The 20,288-nt window shown below is 33.1% G+C and overlaps 3 protein-coding genes and 1 long non-coding RNA gene across 5 annotated transcripts; 2 read left to right on the top strand and 2 right to left on the bottom strand.

The window, feature by feature from the left end:
* Nucleotides 1-1,642: 1,642 nt before the first annotated feature.
* On the top strand, nucleotides 1,643-7,446 carry LOC146934932 (Thioredoxin family protein). Of its 2 annotated transcripts, XM_085750178.1 has the most exons (10): nucleotides 1,643-1,900; nucleotides 2,111-2,149; nucleotides 3,727-3,850; nucleotides 4,188-4,249; nucleotides 4,665-4,732; nucleotides 5,597-5,646; nucleotides 5,830-5,899; nucleotides 5,992-6,115; nucleotides 6,636-6,752; nucleotides 7,174-7,446. In XM_085750178.1, exons 1-10 carry the CDS (start codon nucleotides 1,676-1,678, stop codon nucleotides 7,270-7,272), a joined length of 978 nt encoding a protein of 325 aa, XP_085606304.1. In that variant the 5' UTR covers nucleotides 1,643-1,675; the 3' UTR covers nucleotides 7,273-7,446. The 2 variants fall into 2 exon arrangements, with proteins under 2 accessions (XP_085606304.1, XP_085606305.1); XM_085750179.1 differs by lacking the exon at nucleotides 4,665-4,732 and having other exon boundaries at nucleotides 4,188-4,302.
* A 601-nt stretch (nucleotides 7,447-8,047) lies between these two features.
* Nucleotides 8,048-9,051, bottom strand: LOC146934931 (uncharacterized). Its single transcript, XM_085757559.1, has 2 exons — nucleotides 8,308-9,051; nucleotides 8,048-8,077 (listed from the first exon to the last, which is right to left on the bottom strand). Exons 1-2 carry the CDS (start codon nucleotides 9,049-9,051, stop codon nucleotides 8,048-8,050), a joined length of 774 nt encoding a protein of 257 aa, XP_085613685.1.
* Nucleotides 9,052-14,712: 5,661 nt separating this feature from the next.
* Nucleotides 14,713-16,047, top strand: GXM2 (glucuronoxylan 4-O-methyltransferase-like protein (DUF579)). The gene has a single exon (XM_085750171.1). It carries the CDS (start codon nucleotides 14,992-14,994, stop codon nucleotides 15,886-15,888), a length of 897 nt encoding a protein of 298 aa, XP_085606297.1. The 5' UTR covers nucleotides 14,713-14,991; the 3' UTR covers nucleotides 15,889-16,047.
* A 431-nt stretch (nucleotides 16,048-16,478) lies between these two features.
* On the bottom strand, nucleotides 16,479-18,333 carry LOC146934929 (uncharacterized). Its single transcript, XR_015030079.1, has 2 exons — nucleotides 17,737-18,333; nucleotides 16,479-16,945 (listed from the first exon to the last, which is right to left on the bottom strand). It is a non-coding gene; the product is annotated as an uncharacterized LOC146934929 (long non-coding RNA).
* Between the last annotated feature and the right edge of the window lie 1,955 nt (nucleotides 18,334-20,288).

Genomic DNA, 20,288 nt, shown 5'->3' with positions numbered 1-20,288 from the left:
TGTATTTTATTATATATACAAGCAAGCTTAACTCAGTTGGTAAGAACAATGCATAATATATGTAAGGTTTCAAACTCCGACCACTAAAAAAAAATACGCAAGCAAGAGTATATGTTTGAATTTCAGATTCCTATTTATTTATCTTAACATAATGGAATTTTAGTCTCAATATTACTGAGAAAACAAACATAAATGTTTTATTCATCTCAGAAAAAAGAAAGAGAAGGAAATAAAAATAACTTTTTTCTACAAAAGCTAAGAGTAAAAATGAACTAAGGGAATATTTTCTCATGTATTATACATAAGTTCATTTTATAAAAGTAATAATAAGTAACAAAAAATGGGAAAAGCCTCCCCATGGCTCAATCAAGTGTAATGTTGACGCAACTTTTCTCAATGGCAACTCGGTAATGTGCTATGGTTTTTACTTTCGACACTCTTCAAGTCATCTTCTTTTTGGTAAGTCCGATTTCAAACTCTTGTCGACCACCGTCCTAGAAGCTGAGGCTATAGGTTTTTTGGAATCCCTCAGAATGGCAATCTCCAAAGACCTACGCAATGTTGCTTTTGAAACAGATAGCAAACTTTTGGTTGATTTACTAGGAAATACTAATCTTCCACTCAACGAAATTGGTGATTTAGTTTCAGAATGTAAAACTCTCTTGTGAAGTAACCCTGACTATGTAGTATTGTTTGTTAGGAGGTAAACAAATAGTGCGACTCATAACATTGCTAGAGCTGCTCTATCTAATCCTAGCCCCCATGTATTAGCTTGTACTATCTGTTTATGAATTAAATGCAGTAAGTTTGTCTTTGCTAAAAAAAATAAGTTACAAAAAAAGAAAAATATGACATTGGGGTGAGGATCTAGTTGATAAAAAAAAGTGATTTTTAAGTACACATGACATGATAACGTTCGTGTGAGCCTGTGAAGCACGGATACAAGATACGATATGGATGCGATACTGCACTGATACGGTAAAATTTCAAAAATCAATATATGATACGGCTAAGATACGTTAATAAAAAAATTATATAATTAAATGTACAATATAATTATAACCATTTTTTTAATATGCAAATATATTAACAAACAAAAGAAATCAGTCATAGACTTGTAGCACATCAACATAAATATAAATAATATTGACGATTAAGAGAGTGATGATTAGTCAATTACATACACAATATATCCCAAAAAGAGCACCATCTGTGTTATACTATATCCGTTAGTGTTATACTTTATCAATCCAAAAAAGAAGCACTATATCCAACAAAGAACACATCAGTACTCAAGAGTTAAGTTATTTTAGTTAACATTAATTGGGAAATATTGGGACAGGTATCGGTGCATGATAATTATCGGATACTCTCCTGATACGTATCGGGAAGTATCAGATAATTATTTTTTAAAAAAATAAAATTTAATCTTCGGATACTCTCCTAATACGTATCAGGAAATATCGGACAGATATCAGTACATGATATGCAGGGGATACGATATGTCATCCATTTTGAAGTATCGGGGCTTCACAGGTGTGAGCCTTTATATTTCAAATTACCCAAACTAACCTTTGGGAAAGGAGAACAAAAAGAACTAAAAACAAATATAAAAAATATCTTGAGAGACTTGTTGTGCCTTGTGTTGTGTGTCCCGCCCCCAAAAAAACAGAACATGTCCTTCCACTGCACCAACTCATGCTCAGTTCCCAACACTCTCTACGGCATAACTTCACCCAGCATACCAATTCCAAGTCTTAAACTCAAATGCAAAACCAATATTAACAGATTCAAAATTCTTGCAAAATCAAATTCAGATGATGCACCACAACAATCCACTTCAAGTTCAACTCCTTCCTCCTTTCTCTCCTTTCTCTGTCCCTTGCTCAAGCTTTTCTCTGTAACTAACTCTTTCTTAACTCTCTATGCCTGAAATGCAAATTCCACCAAATTAAACTAATTAGTAGTTAAATTTTGTGTGTTTTCTGCATGACATAATATGTTTTAGAATATAGTTTATTTTTCTTATTCATACATACTACTACATTGATTATCTTCTCTTCTTTATTATTTGTTGCTACTGTTTCTCATCTAATGATTTTATTGGCAGGGAGGAGATCCTTCTAGACAACGTAATTTTGCTTTGGAGGTGAGTTAACCCTTTTAACAATCTAAGAAATTTTATTTTGTAAGGCTCTCTTTGCTTTGGTTAAGTCTCACATCGTTTGTCAATAAGTAAAATGTTAAATATATAAGGGAGATACTCGTATACATAATGCCTTAAGGTTTTAGGTCGGAATGTGGCGTCTCCATCCAGGAGCATTGGCCTGTTTTTACTCCTGCGCGCCTGCGGATTCCCCAACAGTTTGGGAGCAGGTTTAAGAGGGGGATGGGAGGGCTATGAAATGTTTCTACAAATGAATGGAGTATGATTGAAATGCTATATGATCATATATCATGATATTCTTTCAATTATTTTAAAATATGAAGTATATGTTAAAACCCGGCGATGTTGTATGGAACAAAGTGTTGGACGGTTAAGAACCAACACAAGAATAAAGTAAGCGTAGCGGAGATTAGGATGTTATGTTGGATGTGTGGTAAGACTAGACAAGATAGGATTAGAAATGATGACATTAGAGAGAGTTGGAGTAGCAACTATAGTGGAAAAGATGGTAGAAAATAGTCTTAGGTGGTTTGGTCATGTGGAGAGAAGACCTGCAGATTTTGTAGTAAAGAGAGTAGATCGGATGGAGGATAGTCAGATTACAAGAGGTAGAGGAAGACATAGAAAAACTATTTGGAAAGATTTAGAGATTAATGAGTTCGATCCAAATATGGTTTATGATAGACATTATGGCGTAAATTAATCAATGTAGCCAACCCAACTTAGTAGGATAAAGCTTGGTTGTTGTTGTTGTATATTAAAATATGGACTTAGCCCTCTTAAAAAACCCTTCCAAACCGACCCCAATTTTTTTGTAACCTCTCTTGTTTTGCCCTTTTACGATTTTAATTAAAGGTTTAAATACTATTTTGGTCAGTCTATTTTGTATGGATTTTGGTTCCTTGGGTCTCAAACTGTCTGACTTTTTTTTTTCCCAGCTATACATTTTAATACTAAATTTTGATGATGTGGATAACGTGAACATATATTTTAATACTAAATTTTGATGATGTGACATTGTCTAGGTCGATTCTCACTTAACAACAAACATCCATTTCATCGAGATATACATTAATCTACATCGCAAAAACAGCTAAATTTGTTGCAAGACACTCTCTAGTTGCATAGGTGGAGAAAATGTCACATAAACATTTCACTTGCCACATCATAGAAAACCAGTCCTAAATGCATAGTTGGAGAAAATGTCAGATATTTTGAAAACTGAAAGAACAAAATCGTGAATGAGGGAAAATACAGAGAATAGAAATTATATTTAAGTCTTAATAACTAGTTATTGGCTTTATATGCAGTACTACTTTGTTAGTAATCCAGAGCCCTTTTGTAGTGCTATTGATATTTTTTTCTGAATATGAACTATTGGTATTAAAATCATAGCAATGCACTTTACTTTATCACATGTGTATTTAGTAGTACATGTGTTGTAAACGGCTTAAATGTTTTATAAAAACTATAGGAAGAATGAATTTTTTGGCCAAAATATTCTAAAACATTTGCATGCACCGTGTAACTGACTAAACCTCTTTGAGTTTTGATGATAGCTAGCGACATCTTCCTTGGCCAGCACATCAAGGTTTGCATGGGGAAGAAAATCTGTAATTGAAAGTGCATCGAGTAAAGGGATAGCTTCAGAACCTCCTATTAGTTTGCAGCTTTTTGAATTTGGTATGTTTTTGCTACCGAAGAATCCTTGGTGATGCTATTGCTAATAACAGGCCAACATTTTTTGTATTCTTCTTTGACTTAGTTATTGAAATTTGTCAACATTCCAGAAGTTAATTTATTTCTTTTTTAGTGCAAGCATCAGGCTTGGTCTAAATGTTGATATGCAATATCATTTTAGAAGAAGTTTCATTTATTAGTACTACAGCTGAACCTTTATTCAAACTAAGATTCTCAAACTTATAAATTTTTTGTTTTTTGTTTTTGTTTTTACTACTATTCTTTTATCATTGAAGTTTTTAATTGTCCTTTTTAAATCTTTCATACTATTTGTCAACAGAGGCATGCCCTTTTTGTAGAAGGGTACGGGAGGCCATGACTGAACTAGATCTTTCTGTCGAGGTTAGCCGCAGATTCATCGTATACACAACATTCAATATCTATTGTTCTTTTGAGTGAGTTTTGTCTCTCATTTGAGCACTATTATTCAATATCTAGTGTTTTAGCTTTTAAACAATTTAATCCTTATGCTATTAAGTATGAAACACTGACAAAGACATGGATACAAGACACGACATTGACACTTTTATTCCCGTAATAATTTGAGAAAATATAAGTAATTGGATGTAACCACATGTGTCAGTGTCGTGTCGGTGTCCGACACTTGAAACACCTTCAATCTGAAGTGTTGGTGCTACACACCAATTTCAAAAGAATTTTATTGAGTGTTATACTTACCTGTGACTTGAGAAATGATTTATGGTTGACTTATGGCTATCAGCTCCCTTAATATTACTACTGTTGGTGTTATTAATAGGTTTATCCTTGTCCTAAAGGTTCTGTAAGACACAGAGAGGTGGTCAGAGAAACTGGTGGCAAAGAGATGTATGTTGTTCTTTATGATAATTTTCTTATGTCTTTTCATCTGTTGAGTGTTTCTGATTTTATTGAAGTATTGTCGAGTGTTGAAAAACAAAAGCTGTTTTTTTGGGGGTATCTGTTAGGAATCAGAAACAAATTCTGAATTTCCAGAGAGATAAGAAAAAAGATAAAGGGAAAACATGAAGAATACTTTATTGTGTTGACAATCTCTTCTTCCAAAAATACTTTGTGATGGAATGGAGTGGATTTAAATGGAATAGAACGGAGTTATCACTCTATGATGGTGCCATGGTAGATTACAGTGGCGGATTTTATGACAACTTCCCTGGCCAATTTGTGAATGTTGGCTGCAAAATGGCATTTTATGGTGGGTTTTGGCTTTCCTCCATTCGCAATCGATAACACTAGTTTCAACCCATTCCCTGCAATTGACACGCTGATTTCATCATTCCCTTCCACATCATTCCATCCCTTACCGCCAATCCAAACATAACTGAGCCCTTTCTATAGTTGAGCTGATACTCAGTTTCCAAATGATAAAAATTCAACGTGTCGCCTCTGCTGCCCTCTCCCCTTATTAAACTCGTTCTCTACCTTTAACACTAACCACCCAAAAATAGCCATTCTAACTAACTATTCTCAGGGCATATCAGCATCTCATCTCAAATTTTTAGATTTCATTTTTTTATTTTATATGCTGATTGACCCTGGAATAACAACTTCAATAGGACTAGCATCTTGATTTCTATTACGTTTTTGTTGCATGTATGCATTTTCAACATACTCATTCTTGGTGTAATACGTTCTCCTTATCTTTTAAAATATTTTGTCTGTATAAAATAAGTCATAATGTTGTCCTTTTTGTAGGTTTCCTTTCCTCATTGATCAAAATAGTGGTGTTTCCATGTATGAAAGCAGTAAGTAAGAAAGGATGCTTTCTCCTTATTCTTTCTACTTATATTTAGTGGCATTGCCATAAACCACCTTCATTTTCATAGTTGTTTACTAGTTCGGATTAGTCCTTCTTAATGGTCCATTTTAATGATTTTAACTAATTCAATCCATTGAATGTTGTGTACTTTCTTGGTTTCTTGTTGTAGGCGATATTGTAAAATACTTGTTCGAGCGATATGGAGAAGGGAGAAGTCCATCATTGGGACTTTTAGAGAGGTATACATATTTTAGGGAGGAAAACTGAGTTCAAATTTCATATGTTGATCAATGTTTGATTTATTTCCTCATAATAACTCACTCTTGCGCAGCACTATCTTCACTGGATGGATGCCAACAATTCTACGAGCAGGTAGAGGAATGACATTGTGGGAACGTTCTAGGGTTGAACCTCCTCCTAGAAAGCTGGAGCTGTTCTCCTATGAAAATAACCCGGTAAGATAATGTTCTTCTATCTCCAATTTATGGAGGAAATGCAAACATGTAGAGGACTTTGTCTGTTTGGTTTTTTTGGACAAAAATTGATTTTGAATGAATCGGAGTTGAATGTGAAATGATTTATGATTGGATACGTAAAAGTAAGTTAAAAAATAAATTTGAGTGTAAAAATCACATTTGGAGTAACTCAAACATGTCAAAATCAATTTTATGTGTCTCAAATCACTTTCGGCTCTCCCTACCGTGAAACCAAACGCACACTTTGTCTATGTGCTCAACCTTGGGTTCTTTATCATTCCTTTCAATTGAACCTTGATCGAAAGAACACATTCATATAATATGCTCATGAGATGCATTTGATTTGTAACAATGGGGTTAGTATTTAGGATCATAAGATTTGCTATAATTGTCATGGTTTGACCCATGCCCGAGTAGAATCAACTATCTTAATTTCTCACTTTGTTTTGGGGTATATTTCTTCTTCTAACTTTATACATTTCAAATTTCATTTTTCTAGAATGCTCGTATTGTGCGTGAGGCATTATGCGAATTGGAACTTCCTTACATTCTTCAAAATGTAGGAGAAGGATCACGACGAACGAAGTTACTCTTGGATGCTTCTGGATCCAAAGAAGTAAGAATTTATTTGAACTTAAATTGCATATAACTTAAATACATCTTTTGCTTATTTTCCAAAGTTGGAAATTCTGGTTTTTTTTTGCCGGCATATCACTACATTTGTACCGTACTAGGCACCCTTCTCAAGGATGATTTGGCTTTGTAAAATACATACAAATGTGTAACAATCTATGACCTTGTTGAAATCCACTTCCTTCATTCTCTTATAAATCATGTGTTATAAACTCTTACCTTTTTTATTGAAATTGAACCATTCATTTTAGAAGAACTAAAGTAGAAACCAGTTATGTTTAATAATTGTTGAATAATACTTGGCACTTATTCCGTATCTTGCTAGCGTTTTTCTGATATTTCTTGGTCATGCTCTACTTTATCAATTTAAATCCTTACATGAATATGAAAGTGGTTCTCTGCAGGTTCCTTACTTTGTTGATCACAACACTGGATTTCAATCTGGAGACTACAAGATGATCTTACCTTATTTGTTCGAAACCTATTCGTCGGATAATTTATAGTTTCCACTTTCTTCAAACGAAATTTTTTGTTCTTTCAAATCACCACAAAGGCTATTTAAAGTTGTATTAATATGTGATGAACAAAATCACAGGTACGTAAATGCAATAGAGAGTTGTAAAGAACTGATTATTCAAAATGGTTAAGTTGAATGCATCTCTTAACAGTGTTTCCTAGATATTCTTGTCAGATTATTTTGCCACTTGGACTAGTTAAAGCTTTTGTTCAGGGACTTAGATCAGTGGCTATATTGTGCCAAAAAGAAGGAAAATTATGACAACTTCAATTATGAGAGTCCTACAGAACTCTGTACCATTTATTTAGTGTATGTTTGGTATTACGGGGTGGCTTGCCGAAATCATGGTGCCTCAATGTGGTTCCAGCAGACTCACATTTTTTTTTTTTTGCTTAAACTGGGTATCTCAATGTGATTCCATCGAACCTCGTGGAATTTAAGTAGACGGCAAACTCTCTTTAAGAATTTTAATGTTGTTGCATGTCCAATGTTGGATTCGAACCAGGACCTTGATTAAGGCAAAAGAGACCCGTGTCATTTCATCTAAGGGATCTTGGATTATTCTAGCAGAATCACCCTGATATCAAATATGCACTTATTCCTTTATCATTAACATGACGCAGATCAGAAGTTAGGTATGCCAAGTGCCATAAATTTTTTTTTTTTTTGAACAAGCCAAAATGGAAAATATTATATCACCAAAGATGGTTCATCTCGCACAAGATGTGCAAAAGAGAACCACCCACCAGAAAAAACAACAACTAGATGTCTGGTGCCATAAATGAGCACTCCTGAAGAAAAACAGAACAAAACAAGGCTACAATAAAACACCCATACAAAGTAAAGGGTGCCGCCACCAGTCGTGGTAACTAAAAGCATAAGTAGGCTTGTTTGCCTTTAACCAAGAAAAAGACATCAATTTAATATTATCTACTAAATGATCCAAAGTAGCAATCTTCTGATTAAAAATCCTGTTGATTCTTTCCTTCCAAATAACCCAGACCGTAGCCATCCAGATTACCGATAGAAAAGAGTGAATAGCTCGCGTGAATCCCGCCAAATGGCAAAACTGATGAAGATGATCGGAGATAGACGCCGGAGCAATAAAAGAAATGCCTAACCACTGACAGATACGATGCCTAACCACTCCAAAATGAGGACAATGAAATAGGAGATGGTCCACAGTCTCGGTAGAATCACAGCCAGTAGTGCAAGAAATGTCGTCGAAGGGAATGATGCGCCGACGGAATAGGTTGTCTTTAGTTGGAATTCGATTGCGGAGAGTTCGCCAAACAAAGATAGAGACCTTTAGCGGAGCTTCCTTCACCCACACATCATCGAACCGACCACGCTCGGTAGGCACGCCTTGCGTCGTGAGATAAGCATAAGTACCTTTCACAGAGTAGCCATGCAAAGGGTCCAACATCCACCGCCACCTGTCAATAGTATGGTCCTGCAAAACAACATTATGCAACAGAGATGCACACTCCGATACCGTCTCCTCCTCCCACACCAAGAGACGTCTCCTCCACTCCCAAGCTCCTCCACCAACCACCCATCCCCTGCTCTCCATTTGCTGCACCGTAACCCATTTATCAACCGCCAAATCAAAAAGTCGAGGGAATTTTACCCGTAAAGGCACATCCCCTACCCAATTATCTGACCAAAAGAATGTGCTACCTCCTCCCCCTACAACCCTACGCACATTATCTTCAAACCAACTCCCCTCCCACAGCCCCACACCACGGCGGATACTAGTAATCATCCGCCACCACGAAGAACTATCTCTCCCACCCTCCTTCAGCCGCCCCCTTCCTCCCCATATCTAGCCTGCAAAACTCGATACCATAACCCCTCCTTATTGACCAATATACGCCAACACCACTTCCCTAACAAAGAAACATTAAACTCCCTCAACCTCCTCACGCCTAGTCCACCCTCCTCCCTCGGCAAACAGACAGAGTCCCAGTACACCCATGAAATTTTCCTAAAATCCTCACCATGCAAATGTTTGGATTCAAATCTAAGCTTTTGCATGTCTCCATCTTGTTTTTTTTATTTTTTATTTTTTTTATTTTAGATTTCTCACTTTCATGTTTCATACTCTTGTTAAAATAACTGTGCACTCATAATTTGGTTTGGTTGCGCGCAATGCTCTTTATTTAAGGTTGAATTGTCCTTGTAATACTCAAGTATGATCTATACATGAAACAATATCTTATCAAACTTTATTTATCTTCCCATCAAAGTTTAGATTAATCTAAAGTCATTTTTCATTGGATAACGGTAGGTTAAGACAAAAATTATGTTCATTTGAATAATTTTTTGTACATGTTTGTTTCATCTTTACCTTACCATAGTAAAACTTCGAAGTAACACTTAGAAAATACCAATTAACCTGGTTTGGTTCAGTCAAAACTAAAATGATTGTTGTGAATTCCGGACTCAAATTTCACACCAATACAAACTATGATGTGTGGAGCAAGTATCAATGACAACCAACAACCAAAATTAACCACAAGCAACAACAACAATATAAACCTAGTCTATAAACCAAGTGCATAGCAAAACCACAATCCAACCAAGGAATAAACAAGATAAAGAGAGTAAAGAAAAGATAACAACACCAAGAAATGTTCACCCAGTTCGGTCCAACTTGACCTACTCTGGGGGAGAGATTGATCTCTCCAATCCACTATCAATGAGTTCTTACAAAGAGATACAAATGAGTGACAAGAAATTAGCTTCAACAAGCTCACAAGAACAACCCTAATTTCTACCCATTTTCCCAATCTCACCAATGAACAAGACACTCATGAATTTTCACTCTCCCAAGGTGTTTACAATTGTTTCCCAACACTAGAATCTAACCCCCAAAAGAGAACCAACCCTTAGCCTTTGATTTCACTAAGGATCTTCTCTTTTTGGTTTCACAAGACTCACCCATGTTGCTTACTAAAGACTCTTCACTCATGTGTTTCCCAACCCCATGAATCTTCCCCAAAAGGCACCAACCCTTTTCCCAAGAGCCCCCTCTTTTGGTTCTCCAAGATTCACATCTTGAAGCTTTGAACCTCACCCAAAGACCCTCAACCTTTAGTATCTAAAACCCTAAAAGTTCCCTCCTTTGGTTTCCATGAGATTCACCAAGCTTACTCAACAAAATGGGCCATGGAGTGCTTAAAACGTGTTTCAGATCTGTCAAAATCGTGTCACGTTTTCCAAAATCGTGTCATGTTTTCCCTTCAGAACCAAACATGCATTCGGCATCAGAAATCGTGACACGGTTGCCAAATCGTGTCACGATTCTTCACTTTCATGAAGACTCAATTTTGAGTCATATACCAACAATGATAATATGAAATACAATTCCATTAACTTTGACTTAATTAGAAATCTTTTGAGAAATGTTCTAGCTATACTAAATTAGAGCCGTTTGATATATTTTATGAAATACTTCATCCATTTTATAATGAGCGTCAATTTTTGTTCATTTGATACACCTAAGAAAAAAAATCATAAATTATAGAAAGATAACAATTTTACCAAATTATCCTTGTTAAACATTCGTATGTTCATAATTATTATAAGGCTAAAATGTGGTATTGGTCCCTGCAAAATGGGCTAGTTTTGGTTTTAGTCCCTGCAAAAAAAATTATAGTTTTTGGTCCCCGCAAAAATAGGCCAGTTTTGGTTTTAGTCCCTGCAATTTTTTTTTTTATAGTTTTTGGTCCCTGCAAAAAATTTTGTTTTTGGAAATAGTCCCTGACCCCAATTATGTGATGATTTGTCACTTTTGTGCATATGTGACATATGTCTATACTTAATAAAAAGAATATTATTTTTTATAATTTATATAACAATAATTATTTTTTAATTAAAAAATAATAATAAAACAGATACAATAATTATTTTTTAATTTATAAAAGTGACAAATCATCACATAACTGGGGTCAGGGACTATTTCCAAAAACAATTTTTTTTGCAGGGACCAAAAACTATAGAAAAAAATTGCAGGGACTAAAACCAAAACTGGCCTATTTTTGCAGGGACCAAAAACTATAAAAAAAAATTGCAGGGACTAAAACCAAAACTGGCCCATTTTGCAGGGACCAATACCATATTTTAGCCTTATTATAAATGCAAAGTAATACACACACATAGATAGATAGATAGTATTAAGTGCGATTAATGTAAATAAAAAAGTCACATAAAATAATTTTGTATAAAATGTTATGTAATATTTGAATTTTATATATTGAATATTATTCTATATTGATTTTTCATTTAAGTTTGTTTAAAATTAAATAAAAATATATAAATCAATTGATAAGCAAACCATATTTTTTTTGTGGTGGCCGAAGTTCGAACCCCAGACCTTGCATATTTTATGCATTGTCCATATCAACTGAGCTAAGCTCACGAGGACGATAAGCAAACCATGTAATAAAAATCAATAAATTCATTTTTGCACTACAAAACATGAAATATTAATGATTATTCTAATGGATTTGTTATCTATAAATATATATTTTTGAACGAGGTTAGTGGCGAAATTCGTACATACAACGTGCAGAGAAATGAATTTTTGAAAAATGTCTGTTTTATCTCGTATTCCAAAACATCTATCAAATGTTCTTCTCGTATTTTAGCATGTGAACTATACTCTCTCTAGTCTCAAGTATAAGCGACATTTCACATTTTACGTTCATTAAACAACCGATATAGTGTACTTCCGAGGTGTTTATTAAGAATTGTTTTAATTTGTGTAATTTATTATGAAATTAATTACTAAAAAATTGCTATAAATACACTTTATTTAGGGGCTATAAATACACTTTTTTTAAGGATATAAATACACTTATTAATTAGGATATAAGTGGTCAAAGAAATTGCTCTAATAGTAAAATTTAGGTCAATTAATTTTTTTTTGTTGACAAAATTAGGACAATTAAATTTATCTATCCGTTTTGACGAATTGGTAGTTTTAAAGAAACTCATTATGTCAGTCAAGAATAGGTTGGACTTAAATTCTTCACTTTTAAAATTAATTAAAAGAAACAGAGAGAATTAGTTTTTTAGTGAGAGAAACTCCAACTTCTCTCTAAACTTTCTTTCTCTTTCGTTCATCGAGGAGGGGTGGTTTTAGGTTATTTTTTGACCTAGAATCACCCCTCGACATCTTTTTTCCCTTTTCTTTCACTCTAAATAAGTGGTTTTCACATATATCAAGTTTTTTCTTTTGTGTTTTTTTTTTTGTGATTTTGTCGTCTAAGTGCGGCGTTGTGTTGTTCGTGGTCTTGTGCGACGTTTGATTTCGCGTCTTGTCGCGCTGTTTGTTTATTTTCTATTGAAAGATCGGCATCAGTCAATTACAAATCCAACCAATGATTTGGGCGTCAACGTTGAAGATCCGGAAGCATGTGAATTTTGGTGACTTAAGTTTTATCATATTATTTGTAGGCATTTTGCCGTTTTATGCTATTAACTTGGGTGTTGTGAGTTTGTTCGCAGATTCACCCTTTACGTTTTTAGCGATGTTCGTATCTGATGTAATCTATCGATTTGAATGAATGAATATCGTTTTTTGTCAAAAAAAAATAATTTTGAAAACGATCATGTCAATTATTTATTTTTTGACCAAACGATTATGACAAATTAACAACGGCTAGACAAACAAGACATATACTCTTCGGTCACTATTATAAGCAAAAATCACTATTTTAGATTTATTCATTAAATAATGTATGTGGTTTATAATAATGATCATATACATTATTAATTGAATGAATTTAAAATGTAGATTTTTGTTTATAATAGTAAACGGTAGGTGTATTTATTAACTCAATTTTCAAAATAATTGTCTTTTATCTCTCTTACTTTTCATCATGTACTATGAAACTACAACTTACACATATCAAAAGTACACATATAATACAACTTACACATATCAAAAGTACACATATAATTTAAGGATCAAGTTAACAATTACTTTATCTGGTCATATTTATAAATAAAAAATAACTTTATAGATTCATTGAATAACTAATATATCTATTTTGTAAATGTGACAGGGTACATTAATATTAATGAATTTGAAAAATTGTTTTTTGTTTGTAAATGTGACCGGAGGAATTATTTTTTTTTCACGTAATCCGGTGACTGAAAATTTATTTCTTAAAGTGAAAAATAGGTAATATGAGGTTCAAACTTCGAACCTTATATATAAAATATAATATTTTTTTACCAATTGAGTTAAGTTCATTAGACTCAGGCTAACAATTGTTTTAATGACATTATTTAAGAAAATCTAACCAGAAAATATTGTATCAACAAAATAATAAATTCATATTTATACAAAATTTGTCTATTTTAATTTATTAAACAATACTCTAAAAATACTTGTTATAACATTTCTCAAAATCAAATTACATCACCATGTTTCACATCAAAAATTTTGATATTCTATCATTTCTCTTTTCAAAACTAACAAGTCACTTGAAAAATACTTATTTGATCATAAACACAAATAAAAATGTTTAAACACACATAAATAAATAAAAAATTAAAAAGATAGTTGAATGATGTGATTCAATTATTTCTCTTTTATTTATTTTATTTATGTGAATATGTCAAAATATTTTTTATTTGTATTTGTCTCTTTCTTCTTGTTTTTTTTGTGACAAATCCTCTTTCTTCTTATTAAATGGGATGGGATGATTGCATTGCACGTGAAACATTCCATTTATTATTGAAAACAATCGAAAAAAATATTATTATTGTTATCCACCAAATTTAACTAATATTTAAAGAATCAAATGTATTCAGATCTTGTCGATAAAAAATTACACCCAAGTAGCTTTCTCGTCATAGTCATGGGGCCCAAATTTCGTTCCTTCATATTTAATCAATAAAATTATTAGAATTATTAATATATTTTCCAATTTATACCATATCACTTGTACTCACTTTTTTTTTTTTGAGAGAAATCACTTGTACTCACTTTGTCACCTTACAATGTTGCCACTATTATTATCTTTAACATAAACTGTATATACAGTTGAGGTAAAATTTTTTACACCATCACCCATCACAATAAATAGTATATTCAACTTTTAGTTTTTTTAAAAAAATTCCACAATTTTTTTAAAAATAATTCAAATTAAAGTCAAATATTTTCAATTACCCGACATTTATAATTAATTGAAGTAAAAAATATTATTTATATTACAAAACAAAACAAGTTAATTAAGTTAAGGATAAGTACTATGATATTCTAAAATTTTGTAACGTACATTCATTTCATTTTATACTATTTTTTTACATTTAATTATTTTAAAATACAAAAGAATTCTCCTTGAATTAAATCTATATAATACACCATGACTCCTCCACAATCTCCAAACACTACCAAACGTTAGGTGTTTTATTCTCACCAAATGAATACTTTAGTAGGTGCAATCCAAACAATATATGACACCTCAAAAGTCAATATCATCAATCCTTTGCTATGAGCTTATGATTCTTACCCATTTCCTTCACTTTACTCTCAAGCAAATTCATATTTTCAATTTCCAACAAACACCTCTCTCACATAAATGTTCAAAATAAAACTCATATGATATATCTATCTCTCAAACCTTAATAGTTGAGATCCAAAACATACATTTTTTTTTCCTTCTATCAAAATAATCAAATTGAAACCATGAGATCCAAAACACAACTCTCATCCAATCTCAAACTAGTCATTATCTCTCTTGTATTTCTCTTTTTCTTCATCATGCTATTCAAATCATCCATTTTCTCATTTTCTCAACCACTCACCACAACTTCAAACACCAACGACCACTCAAAAATCTCATCACAAGAAACAGAAAAAACCACAAAATCTGAATGTCCTTCACTCCCTATAACACCAACATGCACAAAAAACCCACCATCATTAGCCAATGCATTAATCCATTATGCAACAACAAAAATCACCCCTCAACAAACCATTCAAGAGATCTCAGTCTCAGCCAAAGTTCTTCAAAAAAAATCACCTTGCAACTTCTTGGTCTTTGGATTAGGTCATGATAGTCTCATGTGGACATCATTGAACTACGGTGGCCGGACCGTTTTCCTTGAAGAAGACAAGACATGGATTGAGCAAATCCAATCAAAGTTCCCAACGTTGGAATCATATCATGTTGTGTATGATACAAAAGTACATCAAAGTGATGAACTAATGAAAATTGGAATGGAACAAGAGGATTGTAAAAAAGTTTCTGACCCAAGATTTTCAAAATGTGGATTAGCACTTAAAGGATTTCCAAGTGAAATTTATGATGTGGAATGGGATGTGATCATGGTGGATGCACCAACGGGGTACTTCGATGGCGCGCCGGGGAGGATGAGTGCTATTTATACAGCTGGTTTGATTGCTAGGAATAGAGAAAATGGTGATACTGATGTGTTTGTTCATGATGTTGATAGGAAAATTGAGGATCAATTTTCAAAGGCTTTTCTTTGTGAAGGTTATTTGAGGGAACAAGAAGGAAGGATTAGGCACTTCAATATACCAAGTCATAGGGCACGTTTGGGTAGACCCTATTGTCCATGAAATTGATTTTGGATCAGATCTCATTCAAACATTCAGCTATTATTAGTTTAAAATCATATGTCTTTGTTTTTTGGGATTTTATTATGGAATTGATTCTTATCTTTTTCATGTTATTATTAATGGAGAATGGAATAATACATGTTATTATAAATTTGAAGACATCTTTGCACTTTTAGTCTCTCAAGTATGCGATTTTGCTCCCATTTTTGAGTGATTTTAACATTTATTTTTTTTGAAGGAAGTGATTTTAACATTTATGTTTTCTCCTTTTGTGATTTGGTAATTTCCTTCCTAATTTTTCTCCAAATTTACATACAAGTAGAGACGGATCTAAGATTCAATTTTTGGCGGGGGCCAAATAATAGTATCAAAAAAATTTGCAGGATTGCTGCGCAACCAACCCAAAAAATGGCGCTGGGCTGGAGCGCGGCAAATTTTTGCGGCATAGACACTAATACATTTAAATTTAACTAGATAGCCGACCCGTGCGCCGCACGGGTCTGATGAGCCAGAATAAATTGATGTACTTTGTAAACAATCTATGTTGGAATGGAAAATTAAAAGTGACATCAAAACGACAAATTTTAACGGAGTCATGAAATCACAAATTTAAGTTAGAGAGAATATCGTATCACAAATATAAAAGTACATATATAAACTGTTTTTAAAGAGTATTAAACATTTCGAAACACCTCCTCATACACAACATTAGATGTGACATCTACATCTTCACCATCTTCATTGTTAATCAATATCTTCAGTCTTTCTCTGGATGTGACTCTTGAGACAGTAACATACAATTGTCCATGTGAGAATACGGATGTTGGGAGATACAATCCAACATGTTGCAATGATTGCCCTTGACCCTTGTTAATAGTCATGGCAAATGAGAAGGCTAAAGGGAACTGTCTTCTTTGAAATTTGAAAGGAATTCGGATGTCTGAAGGTTGCAGATAAACGGGGAATATATACCTTTTCTCCAATGTTACTACCAGAAATCATTGTGTATGTGGCCATCAAATTAAACGTTTACTCATTCAAACCATTGCATAACCACCTATCAAGACAAATAAAACTTAACAAATAAATTTATTTGTTGATTCATAAATTAGATCAAATCAGGGAAAATAAAACATAATAATTGATTGAGAGATTTAAATTTAAAAAAATTATAAATGATAAACTTTGGAATAATAATTTCTGCCAATTACAAATGAAACTGTAAAAAAAATTGATTGAGAGATTTAAATTTAAAAAATTAAATATATAACATTTATATGAAATATACTATTATCAAATTTTGCTTCCTTACTTCTTTATAAAAAAAAAAAAAAAACCATGTTCTAAAAGGAACTCATATAGCAATCAATGGCACCTAAATTGTTCACCATGTTGCATCATCTTCTTTGACGTAAAGAAGACAAACGTTTCAAATGAATTTCTCGCTAATAAAATATGTTCTCTCAAAGATTATTTATGATTATTAGTTGTTTAAATAATACTATATGTTTTCACTATAATAATTTCAGACTTATGCTTGGAGATACTGTGTTTTTTGCAATTAGTTGCTAGGCTTCTGCATTAAGGCGCTGTGTTGTATTAGAATTATACATGCAAATAGAATGCCAATACATATAACCAAGTAGTGATACATAGCTTGAAAATTGCAACTTTAATTAAATAAAACCGCTAATTCATTACATTGACAACTGAAGCATATAATGCTTGATTCAAAACTGAACAACAAAATTAAAATACATTTGCAAATGTATAAAAAAAACAATTGGCATCATCATACAGTTTAAATCGCATTAAATTATTAAATTTAATTAAGTTACAGTTCCATACCAGGAAACCTTTGGTAACATCATACTCAGTCAACCTCTTACCAAAATCTATCTGCATATCATTAACGTTGTGATGGTAAGACAGAAGAGAAGTAAAAGGAGGTAGATGGTCATTGAAGGTGAGCTGAACACTTGTTCTGTCAACAGCAAAACGCATAGGAGGATAAAAAATAGGAGGCTTAATTGTCTTCCCAATCTTACACGTATATATAGCATGAGTGGAGAGTGGAGAGATATAGATAAATTCATGCATGTGAAACAACAAAGGTTTCAAAACTGATTGGTTTGCATGGGGAAGGAAAAAGGACGGAACTAAAAGGCTAGAACGTTCTTTGTATGTGACGCTCCAACAAACACCACTATCACCAAGGCTGAGTTAATGCTCCTGAAAAATAGGAAAAGAAAAAACAGAATTCAATGCAAAGCTTAAAATTCCGAAAAACAGGAAAACAAAAAACAGGATGCAATGCAAAGTTTATGGTTCAAATTCAAACTTAAGGAGGGAAATATTTTTAGGGTTGATTAGCAATTAATTGTAGGTGATTAGAGGGAAAAATTAGGTTTAGTGATAAGCTAGACCTAATAAGCTTTAAGAGTAAGTGATACTAAAATACCTACTATAAAAAAACTAAAATACCTAAAAAATTACTCAAAGTAATATATTATATTTACTTTTTTTTTGAAAGAATAATATATTATATTTACTAAAATACCATAACATATACACCGTCCTGTCACTATTATAAGCAAAAATTAACATTTTAGATTCATTCATTAAATGATGTATATAGTCTTTATTATAGACCACATACATTGTTTAATATAGTCTTTATTATAGACCGCATACATTGTTTAATGAATGATATAAGCATCCAGATAGTAATAACAATGTTAGGCCCTGTCACAACCTAAGTATCTAATCTAGGGTTGCGTTTACTACAAAAATAAATCTAAACTAATAAAACTAAATAGCGAACAGAAAATAACTAAATAAACGACATATAATTAAATAATTATCCAACAAAATAAATAGGAGTTCATACTCTAACCTATAACTACTTAGTTACACATGGTAAAAGATAAAAACATACCCTAGAAAAGATAAGAGAAAATATAACTCCTTGGCTCCTAGAATCGCCTTCCTCTTGAACTGCTCCAATTCTGAACAAGAAATTATGAATGAGGAAGGCGATATTTATAGGGAAAGTTTCCAACTGACTTGGGTTAAAAACATGGAATTCCAGGGGTGAAAAAGTCACAAAAGCGACTTTTTTCGCAAGTTAGAAAGCGCAAGGCACTTTTTCCATGCGCCTGGGCGCATTAGGCTAAAGTAGCCATGCGCCAGGCGCTTTTCTCATGCGCTATGCGCTTTTTCAACCGCCCAGGCGCTTCAGTGTAAATTAAGTGATGAAATGTCTGTTTTCTTCGCCCATTTTGGTGTTTTATTCAATGTAAGATGTCTTGGAACTTGGGAACATAATTTCTCCCTCTGTAACGTTTTCTGAAGCCTCTTGAATCTTCAATCTTCAACTTCCCAAGGACAACATAAATCTTCGGATGTCTTGCTTTGCCGATTTGCATGATTTCTTCATGAATTACATCAAAAACACCCTAAAATTGCTATGTTTCAGGAAAACTCTGATTACAGACTCAAATATAGAAAACGTTACAAATGTATCGAAATCATTGGCAATTGCTCTAATATTCCTTTGTTTTGCTGGTAAAACCTAGGTAGTTGGTTTGATTGCAGAAACAGTAAATAAATTGATAAAAGTTGTTTTGAAAATATAAAGAGAGATGAGACCAGGTCTTTCGAATCCTCTAATTACTAGTGTTTGGTAAACTACACCTATTTCCTATGAATATTATCTCTAGTTTTACAATGATTAACTAAATTAGTTCTAATCAATCCCTTGTGTAACACCCTATTTCTATTAAAGCGATAAAACACGCGAATATATAACAAATATTCAAGAAATACACGCTACGTCTCATCTAAACAACAACCAGCATGCATATATAATAATAATAATATATATATAAAAGCGTCATGTGATGATATCTTCATGGATATGGATCAAGGTATCTTAGTTTGCAAGAAAAGCGTCATGATAGAAAAGGTTTGGGCAAAGGAAGCAAGTGAAGCAAAGCTAGGGTTTTTGCTTGGAACTTGTTGATGCTTCAAGATTATTGTTAGGTGAGTTCCATAGACAGTTTTCCCACCCTTTGGGATTATGATTATGCCATGTTAGATTAATATGAAGCTATGAAAATTCTAGGGTTATGTAAGATGCTAGTTGCCCCTTTTCTTGCCATGCATACTAAACATGTTAATACTTGCCATATGAATGTTTTACAAGTATTCTATGATCAAATATGTACCAAAATGCTTAGACACACTTGGTTTGAGGTTTTTGGGTCAAAAATACCATTTTTAAGTGTTCTGGACTGTCATAACTCGTCGGGGCGAGCTATTTCTCGCCACAGCGAGCAGAACAAGGCAGAACCAAGGTTCTGCTCGCCACCAACTCGCCATGGCGAGCTGCTGCTCGC

Source organism: Medicago sativa, chromosome 3, assembly GCF_051527215.1.
Source record: "Medicago sativa cultivar Bolivia chromosome 3, Bolivia_mono, whole genome shotgun sequence".
NCBI classification, from domain to species: Eukaryota; Viridiplantae; Streptophyta; class Magnoliopsida; order Fabales; family Fabaceae; genus Medicago; species Medicago sativa.
This window is presented reverse-complemented; position numbering and strand designations above follow the sequence as displayed.